This window comes from Monodon monoceros, unplaced genomic scaffold (genome assembly GCF_005190385.1).
Source record: "Monodon monoceros isolate NGI ecotype Baffin Bay Population unplaced genomic scaffold, NGI_Narwhal_1 Super_Scaffold_19, whole genome shotgun sequence".
Taxonomy (NCBI): domain Eukaryota; kingdom Metazoa; phylum Chordata; class Mammalia; order Artiodactyla; family Monodontidae; genus Monodon; species Monodon monoceros.
The window spans coordinates 33,878,316-33,900,284 of NW_021703775.1; the positions used below are offsets into that span (position 1 = coordinate 33,878,316).

The following is a 21,969-nucleotide window of genomic DNA, read 5'->3' on the forward strand; positions in this document are numbered from 1 at the left end:
CAACTTAATCTGGATCCCTGAATTCCCTTAAAGTAAAATTTTCTAGAGCATCATGGATAACTTTTAGGAAAACCATTGTGAAAGGTAAATATTACACAAGTTGATAGTGAACCTGTTGAAATAATCTAGTTCTTTATTATTATTTTTGTCATATGACAAAACTGTGTTTGGAAAATTTGTTGATACTAGATAGCTAGAAATCTGAGAACAATTCATCTTGACTAGCCGAAGGATCATTTCAATTATTCACCAGAAACCAAAAGACAATGTCAGTTAAACCTCTTAAAAAACAGCAAAGAAGCTGCCTTGTTTCTCATAAGTGCTATTTAAAACTATAAATGGCTGCAAATTACTGTTTCACCTTTTGTGTCAGGGTTAATTCAGGAAAGACAAAACTTTTTCTGACTCATGTTTTCTAGTAGTTTTTAATAGTCTAATAATATTTTTAACAACAAAAAAAATTTTAACCAGAATATGCATTATCTACAATTTGCTCAAGCATTCTTTTATCATTGTCCCATCCCTGTCCCATCCCTCTTTCTCATTATGCACTAAGTAACTGATTTATCTTGGAATACGTTTATTCAAACCACCTCCTACTGAAGTTGATATAATCTGTTTTTCCTTGACTGATTTTTTAAGTTTCATAAAAATCATACACTGCCTCTTAAGGTTGCATTCTTTTAAACAAGAGACTTTCTATTGTAAAAAAGAAGAATCCACAATATCATTAATTCAAAAATACTCCCAGTAATATCAACTAAAGCAGCAATTTACATATTTTATTTTCCCAATAGACCTTCCCATCCAACCTCACCTTATTTTCTACACTCCCACTAGGTTACATACTGGCCTTTCCCTTACGTATTTGACCGGATTCCAGTGCCACACCCTTCTGTCACTGGATTATTCATTCTTTCCACTTCATTCCTAAGGATTCTTTAAAGCTCAATCTAGTTCTTACCTTTCCATTTATACCTTCCCTGACCACTTTAACTTCCAGCCCAGACTCCATGATTTGTTATTCCCCTCAATCCTGTCTGCAAAATGCAGTCAAACATACTTTCCTGAATCACTGTGTTACCTCTCTCTTATTCAAAAACCTTCCCTGGCTCCGAATGCTGCTTCTTACTTTTTTTGGTTTAACTGGTTAGCACTAGTCACCTTGTTTAAGAAGGAGAATTTTTCCACGGCTTAGAGTTCTTTTGATTAGTATTACTGGACTATGATTTCTTAAAATTAAGAATTCAACAGTTAAGCAAAAATAGCTAAGTATCAGGAATTAAAAGAGGGTATCTTCTCCTTGGACAGAAATAAATTTATGAATACTGGTAGAAAAATCTGTTAAGGTAAATTTCATTCAATTAAAACAAAATATCATTTCAGCAGAAGTGTCCCATCCCCACTCCCTAAATGCAACTATTATCACCAATTTCAAAGCTTAGATTCAAAATTTTTAATATCTATTTTTCCAAAGTATTTTCTAAAATAATTCCTGAAATTTACTTTAAAAAAAAAATGAAACAAAATTACCTAGGTGCACACAAGCACTAATCACTCACAGCTGGGCTGTAACTGCCTGAAGGACAAGCAGACCACACGTAGCTTACGGAGTAGCTTACTCTACTCACTGCCACATCCTCTGCACTAAACAGAAATCGAGGCACATGCTACACTTGGTGAATGAATAAAGCCTATTTAAAAATTTAATTCTCCCCAAGTACTTTCTTAGTATCTATATGTAGTAGTAAAGACAGTTTAAAAACCCAGTATGTATTTTGAAAAGTGATTTTTACTCATGCACGTGTAGAATCAGATGGATCACTACAATATTAGTTTCCCAAGTACAACTGACCCCTGAACAACACGGGGGTTAACGTGCATATAACTTATAATTGGCCCTCTGCATCCATGGTTCCTCTACATCCCCAGATTCAACCAACCATGGACCATGTACTGCAGTATTTACTATTAAAAAATATTCATGTATAAGTGGACTCATGCAGTTCAAACCAGCATTGTTCAAGGGTCAACGGTATTGTCATACACTGCTTAAGTACTAAGGCTTGAGACTTAATTGTCACCTCCTTCAGAAATCTTCTCTGACATGCTGAATCAATTTCTGTATCTTTTCCCCATTAGATTCTAAGTCCTTGAGGCATCTTTACATTTTAAGTGCCTAACAAACTCTGTAGCACATATCTGATGGCCCCTTAAGTTCTCAATAAGACCATCAGGATATAAAGAGTTCTCCCTACATGGCTACTATTTTATTCCCAATGGACAGCAAGGCAGTTACTAACGGCAGTACCAAGAAAACACAGTAGCTCCCCTCCATTAAATCCACCTCAAAAGTTAGGAAGGCACTCTCAAATGTCTGCCTTTTCCTTTGTATTTAATCTATTATGTATTTGACAAACATGATTTATACTAACATTTTGGCTCTATTTTTTTTAACTGCCAATTCTGAGGACAAATTCCATTTTCATTCTCCACTTTATAAAACATTTTTTACTTTAAATAGCCTAAAAGAGGGAACCTTCTACTTTTAAAAAAATTGAGAAGTTTCTTTTTCCTAAGTCTTTCATTGTTTAGTAAAGAAAATAAAAATGTGTATATTTTATTTGACAAATTTTAGAAATTGTGGAAATATCTGAATAAATATTTAAAATATTTGAATAAATATAAATACATATATATTGTGCTCTTCTGGGACTTACAACTTACCGAAAAATCAAACTCCTCTGACATCAAACATATTTAATAAATATTTGCTGAACTGATTATACTAAAAGTTAAGCTTCACCTACCTTGAGCATACAAAGTCAAAACTGCCTGGATGGCTACATACACTCCAGAAAACTGATAAGTTTCAAACATTACCTGAAAATGCAAAAGGAAAGGGAAAAAATTAGTATTTAGAAATTACATAGTAAGTATGTATAAGGTTTCTTGATGGTCAGAGTGGATTAGCTATCCAAAATAGAATCAAAGAACCCAAAAGAATCCTCCATTCTCTTTAGCTCTTTTTGCCTCTACTGAAGTCCTGCTGTCACAGAGCTCCAATTTGGGGGACAGATTTTTGAATACACACTAAGTCCCCAAGCATTTCATAAGTGCTACAAAGCAAAGATTTCTGAGTGTTTTAGTTAATGGCTAATTAGAGTGAAAGAAAGCATTCTGCTTTTGAACAAGCCTTTCTTCTCAACTGATGTCCCTTAAAGGAAATATCTTTTAATTTAAAGACAAACTATAGAAATTGCTTAACTGCTTACCTTCGCATCCCTCTCCCTCAACCTGGGCCAAGAAAGACTGTGGCTCTACCTCCAGCAGTTAAAAAAAAAAAAAAAAAGGTAATAAAACAGTAGGGCAGGAAAACAAAAATAAACACAGCAACTCCTGAATGCTGGCAGATCCTGAATGCTCAGCAGCTGAGCCTGCCCTCCCCACTGGAGCCAAGGCTGCGTTCCACTCTCTGCCAAGGTACACTGCAGGGAGGAGTTCCCTCATGCCCTCTCTGCTCCCAACCATGCTCATTCTCTGTAGTGCAGGTTGGCTGGGAACATCCTATAGGATTTTCTCTGTCATCTACACTGAGCATTCCTTGATTGGCAGTGCTGACTACCGCTATGAATATCTCATATTTAGAAATTTTACAACTGACCACAATAAGAATTATACAGAATTTAAATTTTACAACTCTGGGGAATTCCCTGCAGTCCAGCAGTTAGGACTCCGTGCTTCCACTGCAGGGAGCACAGGTTCGATCCCTGGTCAGGGAACTAAGATCCCTCATACAGCGTGGTGCAGCCAAAAACAAAACCAAAACCAACAAAACTGAATCACTGTGCGGTACACCTGAAACTAACACAACATTGTAAATTAACTATACTTCAATAAAATTCAATTAAAAAAATAAAAAAATTCTGAAATACATACATAAATAAATTTTACATCTCTGAAACACATACTCATCAATTAAGCAACTAGATATTCTAAGTAGTATTCTACTCCATCATCCTTTATTCCCCCACCACAGGGATGAAAATGGAAGAGTAATGCTATACAGTTGACCCTTGAAAACACAGGTTTGAACTGCGCAGGTCCACTTAATTGCAGGTTTTTTTCAGTAAATAAATACTATACCACTACATGATCCGAGATTGGCTGAATTCAGTGATGCAGAACTGGAATAAAGAGGGCCAAATGTAAAGTTATACACAAATGTCTGACCGAGGGGGGTTGGCACCCCTAACCCTGCCTTGTTCAAGGGTCAACTGTATTTGCATTTATCAACTTGACAGTCTGTTAGAATTTGTTTTTACTTATAAGATCATTAAAAAGTATCTGTAGTTCTAATACAACTTTCTGGATGAGACTGAAGTAGGGCATTATCAATCATAGCCAAATTTGCACTCATGAGTAAAAAAGAGCATTAAACTAAAGATGAGACCTTAGAGTGCAGTAAGACTAATTCTTGTCATTTTTGCAGATTAAAAAAATATGTGTCCTAGTCAAATAGCTAGTTAGTGGATGACACTATACCTGTCATCTCCCTAACTTTTCATTTGAAAGAAAACTTGGTTTTCATTCTGGTATTGTGTTACTTTCCGAAAGGTTTCCTTGTGTAGTAATCTTTTGATTTAATGCAAAAATATCTCTTCACTCTGATTTTGTAATGAACTGCTAAAAATAAATAGCAATTACAAATGACTACTTATCCATCACAAAGTATTAGTGATTGTAAACCATTCAGAAAGTGTAAAATGGGGCTTCCCTGGTGGCGCAGTGGTTGAGAGTCAGCCTGCCGATGCAGGGGACGCGGGTTCGTGCCCCGGTCCGGGAGGATCCCATGTGCCGCGGAGAAATTACATAGAAATTACATCCCATGAGCCATGGCCACCGGGCCTGTGTGTCCGGAGCCTGTGCTCCGCAGCAGGAGAGGCCACAACAGTGAGAGGCCCGTGCAAAAAACAAAAACAAAAAAACCCCAGAAAGTGTAAAATGCAATTAAAATATGAGCTAATACAATAAAGCCCATCTTTCATAGTTTTAGGGGTGGCTAGGGGAAAAAAGTAATAAAATACGAACCATAAGAAATGATATGGATTCTGTAGCTAAAACCATGATCTCAAAAATTTAAAACACTTAATATAAAAATTCTATATCTCTTCCAAAATTTCCATAAACATCTAAAGATAGCCACTGAGTAAAACAAGATATTTACATTAAGTAGTATCTGGAAAGCTACTAAAATACAAAGCAATTAAAGGTTTCTATCTCATATATAACAAAATGAAAGACAACCTTGAAAAGTTACCTATCTAAACTATTAAGAATGTAGACTTTCTGCTCTCTGTAACTGCCTACCTCATTAGCCGTTTCAACCTCCTTTCCCAGCTCTCCTCTATCTCCCTGGCCTTTCGCTTTCTCACCTCTGTCTACTATCACTTCTTTGGTGAACCATATTATCTATATCCTCATGACTCTCCCAAGTTTTTATCCCCAGTCCCAGACTTTTCTCCTGAACTTGATCTTAATAACCATCTACTTGACATTTTTGCTTGGATGTCTAATGAAGACCTAACATGTCCAAAACTGGACTGCTGATCCATTTCCCTCCCAAATCCTCTTCTACTATCTCAGTCTTTCCCCATCCTCCAGTTACTCAAGCGAAATCTTTGCCGTTATCCCTCTATTACCCACATCTAAGAAATCAGAATATATTTTGGCCCTACCTTCAAAACAGAGCCACAATCTGGCCACTTCTCATTACCTTCTCTGCTACTACCCCTAATCCTAGCCATTATTATCTTGTGCTTAGGTAACTGAAAAAGTCTCCAAACTGGTCTCTCTTGTACCCTTGCCTCCTTATGTTCTATCTACATTCAACACAGCAGCCACAGGAACCTAAATCTGAGCACGTCCCTTCCTTGTACATTTCACTTGGAGTTTAAATCTAATTCCCTATTAGAGCCTACATGGCCCTAGATTGCCCCATTACTTCTCCCACCTCGTCTCCTGTTGCTCTCCCACACTGGCTTCCTTGCTGACTCTCTAATATGCCAGGCTTGCTCCCATTTCAAGACCTTTACACTGGCTACTCCCTTTGCCTGGAATGCTCTTCCCAAATATATTCTGGCTAACTCCCTTTGTTTAAATATCACCTTCTCACAGACACATACTACCACATTCTATGAAAAACGCAGCCTTCCTACATTCCCCATCCCCCTTAACCTACTCTTTTTTTTCCCTTTAGCATCTATTATCTTCTAACAAACCATTCAATTAACTCACTTTTTGCTCTTTTGGTCCATTTTCCCCTGCTAGAGGATAAACTCCATGGCAGCAGGACTTCGCTTTGTTTACTGGTATATTCTACTTATAAGTAATGACTAACATAGTTAGGTGCTCAATAAATAGGATCTGGGAGAAAATAACAATTATTCTTATTCCCTTTATTCTTAAGGACAACGGTAAGATAAAAGAAAAAACATGTGCTTTAACATCACATCACAGAAACACATATGTGTGCAACCCATCTAAAAACTTACCTCTACAATCTTCTCTCTGTTTTTGGTTGGGTTCATAGGAGGTTCTGTGAGCAAGATTTTACAATTCCTGGTATCTATGTTAAGTTTCTCTGGTCCAAATGTATAGTCCCACAGGTGTTTCATGTCATCCCAATTTCGTACTATGCCATTTTCCATTGGGTAATTAACTTCTAACATTGAGCGTAATTCACTTGCCTCATCACCAACCATAAGATCCTAGAAAATTATAATATCAAAGCTTTAGACCAAATTTTTGTATAAAATACCTTCAGAAAATTATCCTCCCATAATATTTTGGAAAACTTGGGAATAATTAATTTTAATCTTTCTGGCACTTTCAGACAAAGTTCTTCATTCCACAAGTTAAAAAGGTCTTTTCTTTCATGAACAATGCCTTGCAAATCTTAATCATGAATAGTAAATTTTTATGTACAGCGTGGTTTAAATCAATAAATTGACCTTACCTTTAATACATATGTTTCCAAAAGAAGAGCATTAGCACAAATAAACCCCACATTTTCATATTTTGGAGGGTTTTGTATGAGGTTTCATCTGTTTCTTTTGCTCAAATGTTCAAAAAATAAGGCCTGTGATATGTGAGATAGCACATCAGGGAAAAAAAAACTTGTAGAAAAATGCTCAATGCATGCAGCACATTTCTTTGTACTAAATATCAAAATGATAAGTGTAACTACTATAAAGCATAATGAGAAGCAAAAAATAAAAGGATGTTTTATTACACTGTAAGAATGGACATATGCACCACATAACTTGTAAATTTCACAAACTTCTACCTATATATGCCTCAATTAGAATTGAAATTAAGTTTCAATATATGCCTCACCAAGATGAATGATAATTTGTAGAGATACAAAAAATTAAGACAAAGAGAAGCAATTCTTCTTTAAAATTATCTCATGAGCGACATCTTCAATCTTAAAGTATAATACTGGAAAACTATGCTATTACACACGAAGCAGAATACTCACAAGTCTTGTCTCCAATGACAGCATACTTAAGATGACCCACATTTCAAAAGTCAAATTTTGTGTGTATAATAAGGCTAACGATGTCCCAGAATTTAAACTTATTTTAGAAATCGGCTAGTCAAAATGCTAAATAATCTTGATTTCTACATATACTGATGAATTCAATTAAAAAAAAAACCCTAGTATCAGAAATAGCTACTATTTGCTATAAGACCTTAGGATATTTTTAAACAGAAGTTTAAATACATGTATGACTTTAAAACTTTTAAAAATAACTATTAAAAAAAGAGAGAAGAGATAAACAAGGGTGAAGACTCTAAAAACAACACCAATTAAAAAAAAACCAAACAGATTTCCAGAAAATCCACTGAAAGCAACAACAAAAAGGAAAAACAAAGTTAAAGCACATGCTAGAAATGTTCACTAAAACTTTTCTGTTGCAACTAATTTTGTATAAAGTTAATTTACCATAACTTAATACTCAAATTGCTTAAATATTAACTATTTAGAATCATCTGATAGGAAAATGCAAAACTAAAAATCTATATTTGTGAACTCTAGTAACTGACATGCATTTGTTGAATTACTTATGGAGAAGTATACTGATAATTTCAAATACATCAAAAGACAAGATACACTGATGGACTAACAGATGGATAAATGGATAGATATGTGATATATCAGTATAGTAAACATTAATATCAGAATCTAGGTGATGGATGTATGGGTTTCACTGCAAAATTCCTCCAACTTTGCCGTGTATTCTAAACACTTCTTAATAAAATGTTAGGGGGAGGAATTTAAACCTCCAAGTACATATATTACTTTTGGCCATCAATATAACTTAATATACAATTTTGTTACTTTCTTCTAGAATATATCTTTCTTTGTGTTATACAAGGTAATAACAGATCAGATAATTAGATGGTTTATATCATCGATATATATTCACAACTACATTTCAACAAATTTAGTATAAGTCTGGTCTGATTTCATCAGACTGTTTAGTTTTTATTCCATGCAAGAATAGGGACTTACATATGTCTGATCTAATGCCAACTCAAAATAAAAGTGTCATGGATCTACTTCTAGGGCACACATACCATAAATAATTAACTGAAAAAAACATCTGGCATTGAGTATCTTACCATCCCTCTGAACAAAGAGGACATTTAAAATGGAAGAAAACGAGTATTAACTTATCAAATTAGTGCAAATAGTCTTGACTAACTCAAGCTACCTAATTTAAAAACGTATCGATATCTAAAATTTTATTTCAAAAAATCCTAAAACACATAGTTTTCCTTAGAACATTTTAACTTCCAAAACCCCAAAATGATAAAAGGTTATGTAACTTGCCCGCATCTCCAAGACCAAAATTATAAGCCATCAGATCAGGCCTTAGTTTTTTACCACCCACCTCATCATTGGACCAAGCCTAAACCATCACCTATTACCTGAAAGAATGAAAAATTATAGTAACTGTCTGAGATTTTGTTATAAAAGCATTTATATTTTATGAAAAGCAGGCAGTGTAGATGAGATTTGCCAAGAATCATTCTGAACAATGTCACCTCAGATTAAAAGTAGAGCAAATATACTTTAAAACCACAATTAAATTCCTAGAACAAAATTTCTTAAAAAACATTAAATTAAGCCTACACTGTTCTCTACAAGTACACTTTTTTCTTAATCTCCTCCAGATTTTAAGACAAATGCATGATCTTTTATTTAGGATAAATGTAGGAATTTCCACTTTTAAATGCTTTTGTTTATTCAAAAGAAAACTTCACAAAGTTACTGTTACTAGTTAAAATACATATCACTAGAAAGGCCTGATATTAATCTCTGTCAAAGCTGCTTACAAATAATATTAAAAACAAACAAACTTGAAAATATCTACTACAGAAAGCACTTTGACTACCACAGAAAAATATGGTGAAAGAGTCAATTGCCTGGGATGCGCCTAGTTCTAGTTCAAAAGAAAAAGGTGCCACACAATGGTATTTATTTAGAGGAAGAATCTATTGTCTATGCGAAAGTCTTACAAGACTTCCACCTTTTTCTTATTTATACTCAGATAATGCAAAATCTGCTCATCGATAAAGATAATATAGGAAACAAGTCAATCTCTTTTTCTCCCCCTTTACTATTTATAGTTCATTTGCACATTAAAATTTTACTCAGTTTATTAAATACACGTATGATACTGTACTGGATGCAAATATATACACATATATATAGAGGCTATGACAGGCAGTGTTCAATTTAACAATGGTCAATAAAGTGGATTTATCCAAATGCAACAACTTCACCCCAATTTTCTGGATCACACATATCCTAAATAAAGCCACTTGGTTTCTAATAAAAGGCACACCACATTCCATTTTAATCGTAACATTCATCTACAAAAAACACAAGGAAAACAATTCAAAACTATGTTAGTAATTAGTTCTGATTTGGTCCATTGTATGCAATCAGGAAAGTATAGGACTTAATTAGTTGCTATCAAATTGAAGCAATGAAAAAGGTTAAAAATCAAAGTACTTAAAAATTAAAAAATTAAAATATGGAATTACCCCCCTCCCCAATACCAAAGGGACACAAAACAACAACTACTGTCCCACCAAGCAAAAGTGGAAAACAAACAGAGAGCATGTGTGTAACCTCACTTACCATCTTTTTGTTATTCTACTTCAACAGGTCAAGAAAGGTGAAGAGAGAGAAGGTAGAAGTAAGAGTCAGAAAAGGCCTAAATAAAATCCTCACTGAAATTTTTAAACATACAAGCAATAGAGACAAATTAGGTCGAGGTCAGATGCAGTACTACTACAGTTTACGGAGTTAACAATTAGGGCCGAATTAGCATGGACAGTTATTACTCCTGAATGAAAATAAACTCATTAAACAATTTAAATTTCCAGTTTTTAGTCTACCACATTTTAGCTAACAAGACACAAAAAGTATAAATCAATCCACTAGGCATAGGAATTCCAAAAAAGTCATATTTCTTTAATTCATTACTGAATTTAAGAACCTTAATTAAGGAAAATAAATAGAAGAAAAGGTCTAGCTGAGTAAGTAAAGGGTATTTAGAGTTGACTTTCCAAGCTCTAGTAGTCAAGTTAAATTTGACACAGGTCTGTTTTCTTTCACTGTTTTCTACTGGAAGACAAATTAACTTGAAAGACTTAAAAGATTAAGCAGATTGAACAGAAGTGAGCCAATCGAACACAGACTGACAAACCATACAAGCAAATGCTACTGGGGAATTCCTTAGCAAAAACGTCTTATTAGGATATCATCTAGTTTCATTTCTATCACTTGGCCTTAAAAAGCAAGAAAATGGTAATTATTGTGACTATGCTGGTCAATAATAGTTATATGTATCTTAATACCTCAAAAATGTTATTATCCATAAAGTATATAAAAAAGCCATTCTTCTTTAAAAGGCTGATACTGAATAAAAGTGTGACTTCCAACATCATTAAAAAGTTTATCCATATCACTATTATTAGCTAAATTTTAAGTTGAGTTCATTTAAGATTGAATTCAATCAGAACGAAAGTTCACAAAAAGAGAATACAGAATTCCACAAAATTCCCAAAAGACCCTAAAAAAACCCCCCAAACAAAACCAAAAAACCTCTCACATTGAGTATCCCTTCTGATTGTAACATAACAAAACAGAGGCCAGAATCATTCACTCTTTTAAGTCTTTAAAAAATTAACACAGAACCTAAGTTTCAGTTTGTACTTTTATTCATTGTGTAATTCAATTCTCTAGTCCCAACAGCAGAGAGCCACCAAGTAGCAAACCTCTACCACCTACTACCACCTTCCTAGACATCTCAAATAAACGTTCCAGAGAGGCACACACTAACTCACACACTAACAATTCAGTGAAGTCTTGCCAAGGACTGTCCAGATAGGACCAACAATGCTAGTCCGGTCACAAATGATTCAGTAAAAGGGCCCCTAAATGTTACTGCATTTTGTATAACCTGATCCCTAGGCCACCTGAAAAATTTAAGTCAATTGGTGACCACTGACTTTTGATTCTTTTTCTTCTACAATATTGTAACTCCCACTTGATTTTCAACCCCTTTAATAGAAGATAAAAATCTATCACCCTTAACATCCAGTCACTCATGTTAAGTACAGTAGGTAGGCAATGACAATATTCCCTTCCCTCTCCTCGTGCTAAGATAAATACAAGGCCAAATAAAGACTTGCACAGCTTCCTCCTGCACACTATGGAAATCAGTTATACTGGTGAAAAGAGGAACCAATAAGATTTATATCCTGTGTTTCCTGACTAGCTATATAAAAATGTAGGGGGATCAGGCCATGAGAACATGGGAAGGAAAAATCTTAGGTCCCAAAGAGACACTAACATAGAAAAATATATGGAACTGAAAGACATAAAAATACCAGGCTGATTTCTTTTAAAAATTATATTAGGTAATAGGACTTTAAGTCACTAATATAGTATTCACATCAACATAAAAATCTTACTAAGTATTTTACTTCATTCAGAGAGTAATGGCATCAAGCTATACTTAAAGTCAGATGAAATTAACTTCAGTTTCTGGTGCCTTTCTTCAGGTGTTGATAAAAATTTTAAATATAAGAAATTCGGCCCTCCTCCTTTGCTTTTCAAGGCATCACATTTTAAAACTACTTAATTCAAAGAACACCTCACAGGGTTTGCTCCTCATTTATCAATAAATAAAATATTACCTTGATTTCAATGTTTCCCACTTTGGTGGTTGATCTGATAATAGGTCTTCCAACCAAAGCTGGGAAGATGTGTTCTGGAAAGTTGGAGCCTGCATATCCACACTTCACAAACTGGAAAAGAACAGTAAAAGTGGGTTAGTGTCAAGGTATTTATGATATTATCCTTTTAAAAACTGTATCTGAAAAGTACCACTTTGCATTTATATAATATTTTAAACTTTTGTTGCTTTCAAATTACCCAAAGTAGTCACCCCATCTATCATATCCTCCATTTATTTCCTTTATGGCACTACTACCAGAGTTCCCATTTCCTTACTGGTTAACTGCTTATTTAGTGCCTAGGTCTCCCCACCACAGGGAGCTAAGCTGAGCAGTTCATGCTGGAGCCCACTGCCTTGATGCACAGAGGGGAACGGACAAATTCACTCAACAAATGCTAAGGATTTTAAAAAGAGAAATGTCAGAAAATGAACAGAACTAAAGCAGCTTTTCATTCATGTCTGGCAATTCACTTAAGCAACCCCATTTTTGAAAATGGGAAAATCAAATGCTATATGGACTAGCATCAAAATAAACATTTATTAGGCATTTTGGGCTATTTACATCTTTATATTTAGACAAACGTATTCAGTAATAACAAATGACATAATTTTATATTCAGATAGTGTACTTCTCCAATGAGGACATATCACTGATTCTAATAATACTTCCATTTTATGAATAAGAAACTGATGTACTAGGAGATTGAACAATCTACAGTAAAACTGAAAATAGAACCAAGGGTTTTTAGTTCTTATACCAATAATACAGTCTGTTTAGACTTATTTTTAAGAGCAGCCATTACAAGGAAAAGGCAGTTTAAAACTTCAGGGTGGGAGGAAGAAGCTATAAAAGAAAGGAAATGCAATCAGTCTCTACCCTCTCTCTTACCAAGCCTTTATTCAATGTATGGTACACTGTGCAAGGATTTTTGTGTCTATTGATGAATCCCAAGCACCTAGAACAGTGTCTGACACATAGTAAATGCATATTATTTAACTGATCAATAAATATTAGCAGTTTTGCTGTTGACCCGTATGATACTATGATTATTTTAACCTAGAGAATATGTTTAATATTGAGAAAGTCTATTGTTCCATGGCTTCAGGTACCATATTCTCTTAGAAGAATTAAGGAGAAAAACAGAAACTGAATGTGATGCATGATAGTAATAACAGAGAAGTGGAGAGAACTGTTTTGTTTGATAGTGGTAAAGGTTAGCAACTACCTGAAACTCACTGACTTCTGACTAACCCTCCAAAATATAAAATTTTTCTACTGCAAAGACAACCTTGTTGGAAATGATGTTGATGAACCACATTTAATTATAAATAGTCTAGAACATTCTGCCTTGCATAATTTCAAGTCTTTTATATATAGAGCTCTTAAAAATATGTTGAAGTCATGTCTTTAGCAGACTAAAGCTACTGGTATGAAAAATATGCCTAAAATTTAAAAACTGCATATTTCCAATATCACCTGAATTCGTATCTCCTCAGTTCACGTTTACATTTTAGAACCTACATAAAACACACTGCTCAGATAGGTTTTCTTCCAAACTCACAAAATCTAGTCCTGCTTAGTTTACCATTCAGCCACATACCCATTTCTAAAACTATGATACAATTCTGACCGGATTAGCTTCCAAGGCAGAAGTTACTGTGATATGATGGCATATGCAATAGATTACCTGCTTGCTCATACCTCTCTCTCCATTTGAATAGTGGTTGATAAAGAGCAATACACTTCCCACCCTAAAAAAGTGTTCAACAGAATTCAGAAATGCTAGTCCATTTTTCCACAATGTCTTCCCAAATAATTTAACAATGTGACCCAGAAAGAGTTGGAGTGACAACTGCCACAGAGGAAAAGAATAATACTTAGTATTTTCTAGTCTATTCAAATTAAAAGAAAATGAAAAAACCTCTCACACGCTTCTCTTCTAAATCAAACTCGCTTTTGTCCTTAAGTCAAAAGCCAGCTCACTTGATGTGAACTGAAATCAGGTGCAAAACCAGAGAATCTCTTCTCATTACCCCACCATATCCAAATTTCTACATAAATAAAATTTGTCATGATCACCAGCTTTAGTCATAATTTATACATATGTTCCAAATATAGAAACCAAATACAATGTAGACATTAAATTCTTATGTATTAACATAATGAACAGATAAGGACACTGGGTGGGTCAAAAGTGTCCATTCACCAGACTGAACATGCTCACATGGGTATAAATGTTCTTAAAAAAAATGACAGAATGAATGAAAAAAGAACCTACAAGTTTGTAAGGGCATTTTTAGCATATTAAATGTAAACAAATGATTTAAGTGAGAAATCGTAACATAAGGTAAAGGTGGGGCAGGAGCCTGGGATGGGGCGTAAGCCAAGTCCTGGTGCAGGGAGGAGGCTGCGAAGGTTGACGTGCCTCCCCTCATTCTGAGCCAAACACACTGGGAAACGTGCAACACGGTAAATCCATAATCACATCACTCAATGTTTACTGATTATAATCTGAACAATTATAGATGGGTAGTTTGCATCTTGAAATTCTTGTCTGAGCATACTTCACGGGACAAAATATTTGCCAAGTGCCTGAGGTAAGATGACAAAAAATTAAGAACTCCTGAAACTATAAAAATAACTGTAAACTACTATTCCTGTGCTTTATAAAAAATGGAAATTTGGCTTTTAGTTCAAATTAAAGATACCAATCACTTATTAATGAAATCATTTATTCCGCTTAAGCAGTAGCTTACTGGAAGTAGATGCTGCCATAGTAATTCAGTGCTAGCATTACTACAGGGTACTAGTGTTTGGTCAAAATGGCAAGTGCTGCACTATTTCACATTATTTCAAATGTGAAAGCATTAATAGTTACAATAACAAGAATATAATTACAATGATGTATTTCTCAATAACGTATAACCAACAGACGACCTGGCATTTCCTTTCTTGTAAAAAGTAAGTATTTTTTAAAAGATCTAAACCACGATGTAATAAAATACAAAGAAAATATTCTTTTTAAAATTATTTGTTTGGTATCATTTTTAATCCTGGAGATCCCTCCCCCCATTCCAATCACTTTAAGACTTGGTGGCTTAGTTCTCTCATTGTGTGCAGTAAGGCTGTGTTTAAGAAATAGATTTTACCATATATAGTTTCCTCTTCATAGCACTGTGGTTTAAACTGGCTCCCTTACTTCCTACTGAGTCATCAAATGGTAAGAACATGAACAATATAATGTTCTTTCAAGCAACAAAAAAAAGCTCATCTACATTTGCTCTAAAAGTACCTTTCTCCCTCAAAAAATAAACTGGGATTTATAAAGCCTCATTTGGACTTATTTAATTTGTATTTTTCCTTTATTAATTTAAATTGATGGTATTGACATATTAATTTAATTGCATAGTGATTATTCTGATCTCAGACCACTAAAATATTTATTGTATTTATTCCAAAGCACTTTTTTTTTTTTTTTTTTAGCGGTACGCGGGCCTCTCACTGTTGTGGCCTCTCCCGTTGCGGAGCACAGGCTCCGGAAGCGCAGGCTCAGCGGCCATGGCTCACGGGCCTAGCTGCTCCGCGGCACGTGGGATCTTCCTGGACCAGGGCACGAACCCGTGTCCCCTGCATCGGCAGGCAGACTCTCAACCACTGCGCCACCAGGGAAGCCCTATTCCAAAGCATTTTATAGGGTGAAACCAAACCTGTTTCTGATTTGTTTCTAACTCAAACACTTCTAAATTCATTATATAAATCTGTATAAGCCTGATAAAGGCCATAATACTACAAATGTGAATTGTAAAAGTATAATTACCTAACACTATAAGCTACTTTGTATCACTAGACCCTAAAAATTATACCAGTCACACAGTAGGCACGCCAGAAGTCTTCACTGTTGGTGAACTAACTCAATGTTGATGAAATCACCCAAGTTTGGTAAAAGAATATACAACACCAGGGGCCCAGGCCCAACTCTTGTAAGGCACCCAAGCCTAAGCAGATCTCCACATTTTCACCTATCTGGCCACTTTCCGCAGCTCTATTTTAGGTGCAGGTTTGGACCAAAGGCTCCATTTTAGGTTTGAATGGTTATGAAGGTGAAATGCATAAAGTACTGGAAATGGATGAGCTTTTCCTCCTCTAGGAGGAAAAGAGACAGTGGTCAGCTTGGGAGCTAGTGAGGAAGAAGAGCGGGACCAACATCTGGCACGTGATCACAAGAACTCACCTACTCTTAGGGCATTCGATTCAGGGCCTGCCAGAGGGGCTTAAAAAATCAAGTTCTCAGGACTTCCCTGGTGGTGCAGTGGTTAAGAATCCACCTGCCAATGCAGGGGACACGGGTTCGAGCCCTGGTCCAGGAAGGTCCCACATGCCATGGAGCAACTAAGCCCGTGTGCCACAACTACTGAAGCCCGCGCGCCTAGAGCCCGTGCTCCGCGACAAGAGAAGCCACCGCAATGAGAAGCCCACGCACGGCAACAAAGACCCAACGCAGCCATAAATAAATAAATTAAAAAAAAAAAATCAAGCTCTCAAATACCTATAATTTTAACACCTAAAATGTGTAAGAGGCAAATTGCTTTGGAGTAACAACTATTTCCATAAGTTTTTAGAAATTTAATTTTAATATCTTCTTTATTTAATCATAGAGGAATCATTAGACCTTCAGGTACCTAAATAAAATCAAACTGACTATGAAGTATAACCATAAGAAATACAGAATCTAAGTGGTTCCTAATTCTCTAAATTTTCAGAAATATCACAGCATTCATGACTACATACCACATCAGAGCTGTTTCTTCATTTGAAGTCTACCATGTCCTATAGAAAATCTGGATAAAAATTTTAAAGTAACTAGAAACATAACACCAAATATGTAAGTTTTTGTTTGAATTAACTACACTTTTCCATTTATGTCATAGTAACTGATCTTTTGTCTTAAGAAACAAGATTCTTAAATTATGGATTAGACATAAGACTAATCAATAATATACAATCAGTTTTCTAACACAGATAAACTAATGAAATAGTAACATAAAAACTAAATATTATGGGACTTCCCCAGTTGTCCAGTGGTTAATACTCCGCCCTTCCACCTCGTAGAGCGCGGGTTCGATCCCTGGTCCGGGAACTAAGATCCTGCATGCGGTGCAGCCAAAAAGAAAATTTTTTAAAAGAAGAAGAAGAAGAAAAAAAACCCTAAATATTATGAGAAAACATATACTACAAAAACAGGGTTCACTGTCCTTCAAAGAGGAGGAATCCATTAAAACATAACTGACTTCAATTTCTAAAGAAAAAAGCTGACCTATTCACAAAACAAAATATATTAACATCAACTTTTAAAGATTTACATTTATTTGGAGGTCAATCTGAGCTACAGTGGGAATCAGGCTAATATTTTTTAAAAAGCACCTTTAACTGAGTTTTAACTGTAAAAGTAATACATGTTTATAGTTAGTTTCATTTAGAGATAGTTTAACAATACATGGTTTGTTAAAAAAACAAAGAACAGTTTTCCAATAATTCAGAAGGGTGATGAAGTCCTTCCCACCTTACCTCACTCTTATCCCTAGTCTCACAGGTAACCACTATGAACATACATTTCTTATGAATTCCGCCAAAACTTTCATATACACATACATTTGTGGACACATAAATATCTTTAATAAAGATGGAATTGCTGTAAAACTTTTTTTTAAACTTAACAATAGATCTTAAAAATGTTTCTATAGTGGTGGACCTGCCTCCTTTTCTTTAAGTACTATTCCATTTTGTATGGATGTCTTCTTACTCTTATCCGTTTCTAACTTAGGTCAGATAAAGCTAATATCATCATTGCTTGTAAAAGTCTAACAAATTCAATCAAGGGCAGCATTATAGCAGTGAATATCAGCTCTTTTTTCCCCTCAACAATCCAGTTTCCAAAGGGCTTTAAGTTCAAATAAAATATATTTTAATTCATCTATCACATTTATGGAAGGAAGGGGATAAAAGTCACAAAATACTGCAGCTCCAAGATGGTTAGGACTTGTTGTAATGTAGGGGGAAGTGATCACTACAGAACTCATCCAAAATAAGTAACACTTCTGTCTTCTAATTTGCTGACTTTGCTGCCCAAAATACATTTTTTTAATTGGGGGGGGCGACTGAAAGAAACAACTTTCAAATAATTTCTGTATCAGTGTTTTACTCAGATTTTTACAATTATTTGCATTTTAGAATCTTAAATACTAACATTACCTGTATTCTGCAAGTAAGGAAAAAAAGGAGGAGGGGTACCCAAACTGATTAACTTCCCCTAAGGTTAGTGGAATTAACACTTGGGCCTTAAAGGGTGCAAGATCAACCACTGGAACACACTGGTCTCTGCGGGGCTGCACCTGGGCCAAATTTCCAGCATGCAGAACAAAAAGTAAATGATGCGCTGCCGACCTGGTCTCCCTTCCCCTCAAAAAACAAGAAAACAAAAAAACAAACACTGCGAAAGGACTGAGGCTCACTGCATGACAGCACTTCCCTTTTTTCTTTAAACCCGTTTCCTGCCTCCCGTTCTGTATCTTCAACTATACAGGAAGAGGAAGGCCTCTTGATCTTCTTTTTACACACCGGCAACCCTGGGGAATGGAGCCCTTTTGGAACACACAAACCCAGCCTTTTACCCCTCCGGCCCTTTAGCCAGCCAGAATCCCGCGGCTCCAGCGCGGGGCCGGCTCCGGCCGGGCAGCAGGTGGGAACCCCATCCAGTGCCGGCCTCGCCCGCCGTCCTGACCCCGAGCTGCGGGAGTGGCGGGCTCGGGGAAACTAAGGGGCCCGACCCTCTCGCGCGCCACACCCACGGAGGCGGGAAGCGAGGCCCTGGCCCCTTGGCCCCGGGGGCCGAGGGCCCAGGGGTGCAGCCCCGGGCGCCAAGGGCCCGCGCGCCCCTCGCTCATCCCCTGCCCGAGCCTGTAGCCGCTGCAGCCTCCCCGCGAAGCGCTTACCCCGGTGCCGTTGTCGCACACCACCACCTTCCGGCCCTGGCTGTCCATAGTGCGCCCGTAAGAGAGCCGGAGCCGCCGCCACCGAACAACCTACAACCGCCGCCGTCCGTCGGTTCCTCTTCCTCCTCCTCCCTCTTCCCGGCCCCTCCCGCGGCCCAGCTTTTTTCTCCCACCCGGAAGTGGCCGTCCGCCCCTACCCGCCCCTGCCCGCCACCTACTGACTGCCGGCGCGGAAGAGGTGAGGACGGGAGGGAGGAGGCCGAGACTGGCAGCGGTGAGCTCCAATAAGAAACAAAGGAGCCCGAGGTCCCGCCCACGGCGCCGTTTCCGGCTTCGGTTCCAGCTCCGCCTTCAGGGTCGCCGCCCATGCAGGTTCTTCCTGTCGGCGTCTTGTTCCCGGTTCACCGGGTGTAAATGGCCGCCGAGGTGGTGGCCTCTGCGGTCTTCTCCTTAAGGCGTGGCAGGAGTTGGGGGCTCCTCTTACCCGGCTGAAGGAGACGCAGACAGATGAAAGATATCTGGTCTGTGGCGAGACCGCAATGGAATGTGACAGAGAAGCCTGCCGGGAGGGCGGGAGGCGGCAGACAGCCTTGCTAACCCCACCATTGAATGAGGCTTGGTGTATCATTGCTTGTAGGCCCTTTCAGTGGGCAGAGCTGCGATGGTACAGACACATGAAATCGCGCATTTACACCGATTCCTCCAATTCCAGCCCAATCTGTCTTTGCCCGGTTCGCCCTTAGTCAAGTGAACAAGAGTAGGTGCTTAACGATTCCAGCCTCATTGCTCACCTCTTCCCTTGCAGCAGCATGATGTTGCTTCACACCTCTTCAGTATATGTACCTATCTGAACCCAGACTCTGTGCTTTGAAATCAGACAACCCCAGTTTCAAACAAGGCCTCGCCACTCAGGAATTCTGTGATCTGGGCCCACTCTACATGAGCCCTCAGTTCAATATTATAATACCAGACTGCTTTTCAGTTTCACTTTGTTCTTTTATTAGACAGTGGTTTTCAAACCTTATAAAGGCATAGAATGCTTTATTCAAATTTAATCTTACATGGAAACCCAACATATAAAAATAGATCAAAGTATGGGAGTTCCCTGGCGGTCTAGTGGTTAGGATTCCTCGCTTTCACTGCCAAGGCCCAGGATTCAATCCCTGGTGGGGGAACTGAGATCTCACAAGCCGGACAGCCAAAATTTAAAAAAAGAAAAGAAAAAAAAAAAGATCAAAATAAAGCTGCCATAGTTTTTGGAAGTTTGAGAAGTTAGTCTGAGTAGGAGGCCTTGGGGGAATCTCTTCCCTGCATCTGCTTCAGTAGTCATTGAGGTACCTCAGCCTGCTGAACTTTGCAGTAGTTCATAAATTACATGTCTTACTTTTCTGGACCCAGTGCCTAACACTGTGTAGTTTTCATGGAATTATATTTAATTGGTCTCAGCAAATTGAATTCAAGCATTTCTGTGTCCTTTTACTTTTCCTCTTTATGAAATTAAATGGATTACTAATTTTTACTTTTTAAGAAGTAACATTTGTTTTCTTCTGATTATAAAATCACCACATGCAGATGATAGGAAATATCAACAAACATCTATTTGCTACACTAATGAAAATGCAGCAAAGCGCCTTGATTATGCAAATACAGATATAATGCTGTTGGCAACTGTTTCCTGCCTTCTGCACCAGGCTCATCCTGGTCATTTCCCTTTCCCCAAAATAATGTGACCTCACATTTTAGGTGACTGAATTTTTTTGTGTGGGGGAGAGCTTCATTTCTAGCCTTCTGCTGAAATTGTATGTATATTATTCTGCACAAAATCTTGCTAGGCAGCTATTTCCTTTTTACACATGACAAAACGGGGACTTTAAAAAATTAAGCCTAGGGCTTCCCTGGTGGCGCAGTGGTTGAGAGTCCGCCTGCCGATGCAGGGGACACAGGTTCATGCCCTGGTCTGGGAAGATCCCACATGCCGCGGAGCGGCTGGGCCCGTGAGCCATGGCCACTGAGCCTGCGCGTCCGGAGCCTGTGCTCCACAATGGGAGAGGCCACAACAGTGAGAGGCCCGTGTACCGCAAAAAATAATAATAATAAAATAAAATAAAAAATTAAGTCTACCAAGATCTACATGCAGAAATCAATATATTTATAAATGCCAACAGCTAACAATCTGAAAATTAAGTAAGGAAAACAGTTCCATTTACAAGAGTATCAGAAAAATCCAAATAAATGTAACGAAAGTAATGCAAGACCTATACGCTGAAAACTACAGAACATTGCTAAGAGAAATCAAAGATCTAGGTAAATAAACATACCATGATCATGGATTGAACACTTGTTAAGTTGACGGTTCTCTCCAAATTGATCTATAGATTCAATATAATCTCTATCAGAATGGACTTGAGGACATGGGGAGGGGGAAGGGTAAGCTGGGGTGAAGTGAGAGTGGCATGGACATATATACAATACCAAATGTAGAATGGATGGCTGGTGGGAAGCAGCTGCATAGCACAGGGAGGTCAGCTCAGTGCTTTGTGACCACCTAGAGGGGTGGAATAGAGAGGGTGGGAGGGAGACAAGAGGGAGGGGATATGGGGATATGTGGATACGTGTGGCTGATTCACTTTGTTATACAGCAGAAGCTAACGCA

At 37.3% G+C, this 21,969-nt stretch overlaps 1 protein-coding gene across 1 annotated transcript in view; it reads right to left on the bottom strand.

Moving 5' to 3' along the window:
* ACTR2 (actin related protein 2) overlaps positions 1-19,475 on the bottom strand; it is a 35,329-nt gene extending 15,854 nt beyond the window's left edge. Inside the window, exons 1-4 of the mRNA XM_029232016.1 lie at positions 19,317-19,475; positions 12,286-12,396; positions 6,555-6,770; positions 2,811-2,883 (exon numbers count right to left, since the gene is read on the bottom strand). Of these exons, the coding sequence (XP_029087849.1) occupies positions 2,811-2,883; positions 6,555-6,770; positions 12,286-12,396; positions 19,317-19,364 (448 nt within the window). The 5' untranslated portion in view covers positions 19,365-19,475. The remainder of the gene's footprint in view (positions 1-2,810; positions 2,884-6,554; positions 6,771-12,285; positions 12,397-19,316) is intronic.
* Between the last annotated feature and the right edge of the window lie 2,494 nt (positions 19,476-21,969).